At 70.0% G+C, this 1785-nt stretch overlaps 1 protein-coding gene across 1 annotated transcript; it reads right to left on the bottom strand.

The window, feature by feature from the left end:
* Window positions 1-10: 10 nt before the first annotated feature.
* On the bottom strand, window positions 11-766 carry AURANDRAFT_69271 (hypothetical protein; the record flags this gene model as incomplete). The annotated part of the gene is made up of 1 exon (XM_009045032.1): window positions 11-766. A coding segment is annotated over one exon (756 nt), but the record flags the coding sequence as incomplete, so codon positions are not given.
* Window positions 767-1785: the final 1019 nt, after the last annotated feature.

Here is a 1785-nt window from a genome sequence, read left to right as displayed (position 1 = left end):
CGTCCGCGACGGCGCCGTCGCGCTCCGCGGCGAGGTGCGCCGCGGACCGGCCCAGCGCCGTCGCGTCGGCCTCGGCGGACGCCGCGAGCGCGCGGCACCGGGACGCTTCTTCCCGTAAGCTCTCGAGCTCCTCGGCTTGGGCGCCGTCGAGCTCGTCCGCGAGGTCCCGGTCGCGCTCGAGGTCCGCGACCTGCGCCGCGAGCCGCTCCGCCCTGTCCTCGAGGTCGAGGTTCCGCCCGCTCAGCGCCTCCACGAGCTCGAGGCTCGCCGCGTCGTCGCGCGCCCGCTCCCGGAGCTCGTCGAGCTCGGCCTCGTGCGCCGCGCGCCACGCGCCGTCCACGCTCGCGGCGCGGAACGCGGCCTCGGCGGCGGCGAGCCGCGACGCCGCGGCGGCCGCGTCGGCCTCGCTCAGCGCCTTTAACTGCGCGAGCGCGCCGCGGAGCGCCGAGGCCTCGTGGTCGTCGCCGGCGGCGCCGGCGAGCTTCGCCTCCTCGACGGCGAGCGCGAGCTCCTCCTCCGCCGACTCCTTCTCGAGGAGCGCCGCCTCGAGGTCGAGCCGGCAGAGCTCGAGCGTCTCGCGCGCCTCGTCGACCTGGCCGTGGAGCTGGGCCGACTCCCTGGCAGCGAGGCCGACGGCGGCCTCGAGGCGCGCCTTCGCCGCCTCGCTCCGCGCGAGCTGCGTCTCGAGGTCCGAAGCGGCCGCGTTGGCGGCCTGAGTCTCCGCGCGCGCGGCGTCGAGCAGCGCGGCCGCCGCGGCATCAGCCATCGCGTTCGAATCAAGGTTCAACCTTTGCTTCGTGGCGTCGATGAAGTGCGACCATGACTCGAATCACCCGAGGGGGTTGACCGCCGGTATGCCTGGTAGTATGCGCCCGCTATGCGGGCTTTATGCGGGCTTTATGCGGGTGTTATGCGGGTGGTATGCGGGTGGTATGCGGGTGGTATGCGGGTGGTATGCTGGTGGTATGCGGGTGGTATGCGGGTGGTATGCGTCTGCTATGCCGGTGGTATGCGTCTGCTATGCCGGTGGTATGCGGCTGCTATGCTGGTGGTATGCGCCTGCTATGCTGGTGGTATGCTGGTGGGCTGCTATGCTGGTCTTATGCGCCTGCTATGCTGGTGGTATGCGGCTGCTATGCTGGTCTTATGCGCCTGCTATGCGCCTGCTATGCGCCTGCTATGCGCCCGCTATGCGCCCGCTATGCGCCCGCTATGCGTCTGCTATGCGGCTGCTATGCGGCTGCTATGCTGGTGTATGCCGTGGCTGGTGTATGCCTGGTGGTCGGCCCCCTCTGCGAATCACACCGCGTACACCGTGTTACGCCCCGCTCTGGCAGTGCGCGCAGGCGCAGACGAAGCCGTAGTTGCGGAAGAGCCAGGCGCGCCGCGCGGCGCCCGGGAGGTGCCGCCGCGCGGCGCCGCCGTAGTCCGCGAGAAGCTCCGCGCCGGCGGCGACGTCGCGCGTCGCGACGACGCCGCAGACGCGGTCCCCGTCGGGCATGGTCACGAAGGCCGTGGAGACGTTGGCCGCGGGCCCGCAGGCGTGGTTGAGCCGGCTGAGCCGCTCGAAGACGTGGACGCCGTAGTCGCCCTCGCGGAGGCTGTTCCTGGGCAGCAAAAGAGAGATTCAACGTCGCTTCAACGTGAGTGTTCCGCGCGCGCGCGTTCCGGAAAAAAGCATCCACGCTTCGAGACCGTTCCAAGAGATGATCGCTCGTCCAAAAATCAGCCAAAACGAGTGGAAAACGGCCGAGATAGGAGCCTTTGAAGTGGGAATTCGCTCTC

The sequence above is a fragment of the Aureococcus anophagefferens genome (assembly GCF_000186865.1).
Source record: "Aureococcus anophagefferens unplaced genomic scaffold AURANscaffold_1249, whole genome shotgun sequence".
Lineage (NCBI taxonomy): Eukaryota > Pelagophyceae > Pelagomonadales > Pelagomonadaceae > Aureococcus > Aureococcus anophagefferens.
This window is presented reverse-complemented; position numbering and strand designations above follow the sequence as displayed.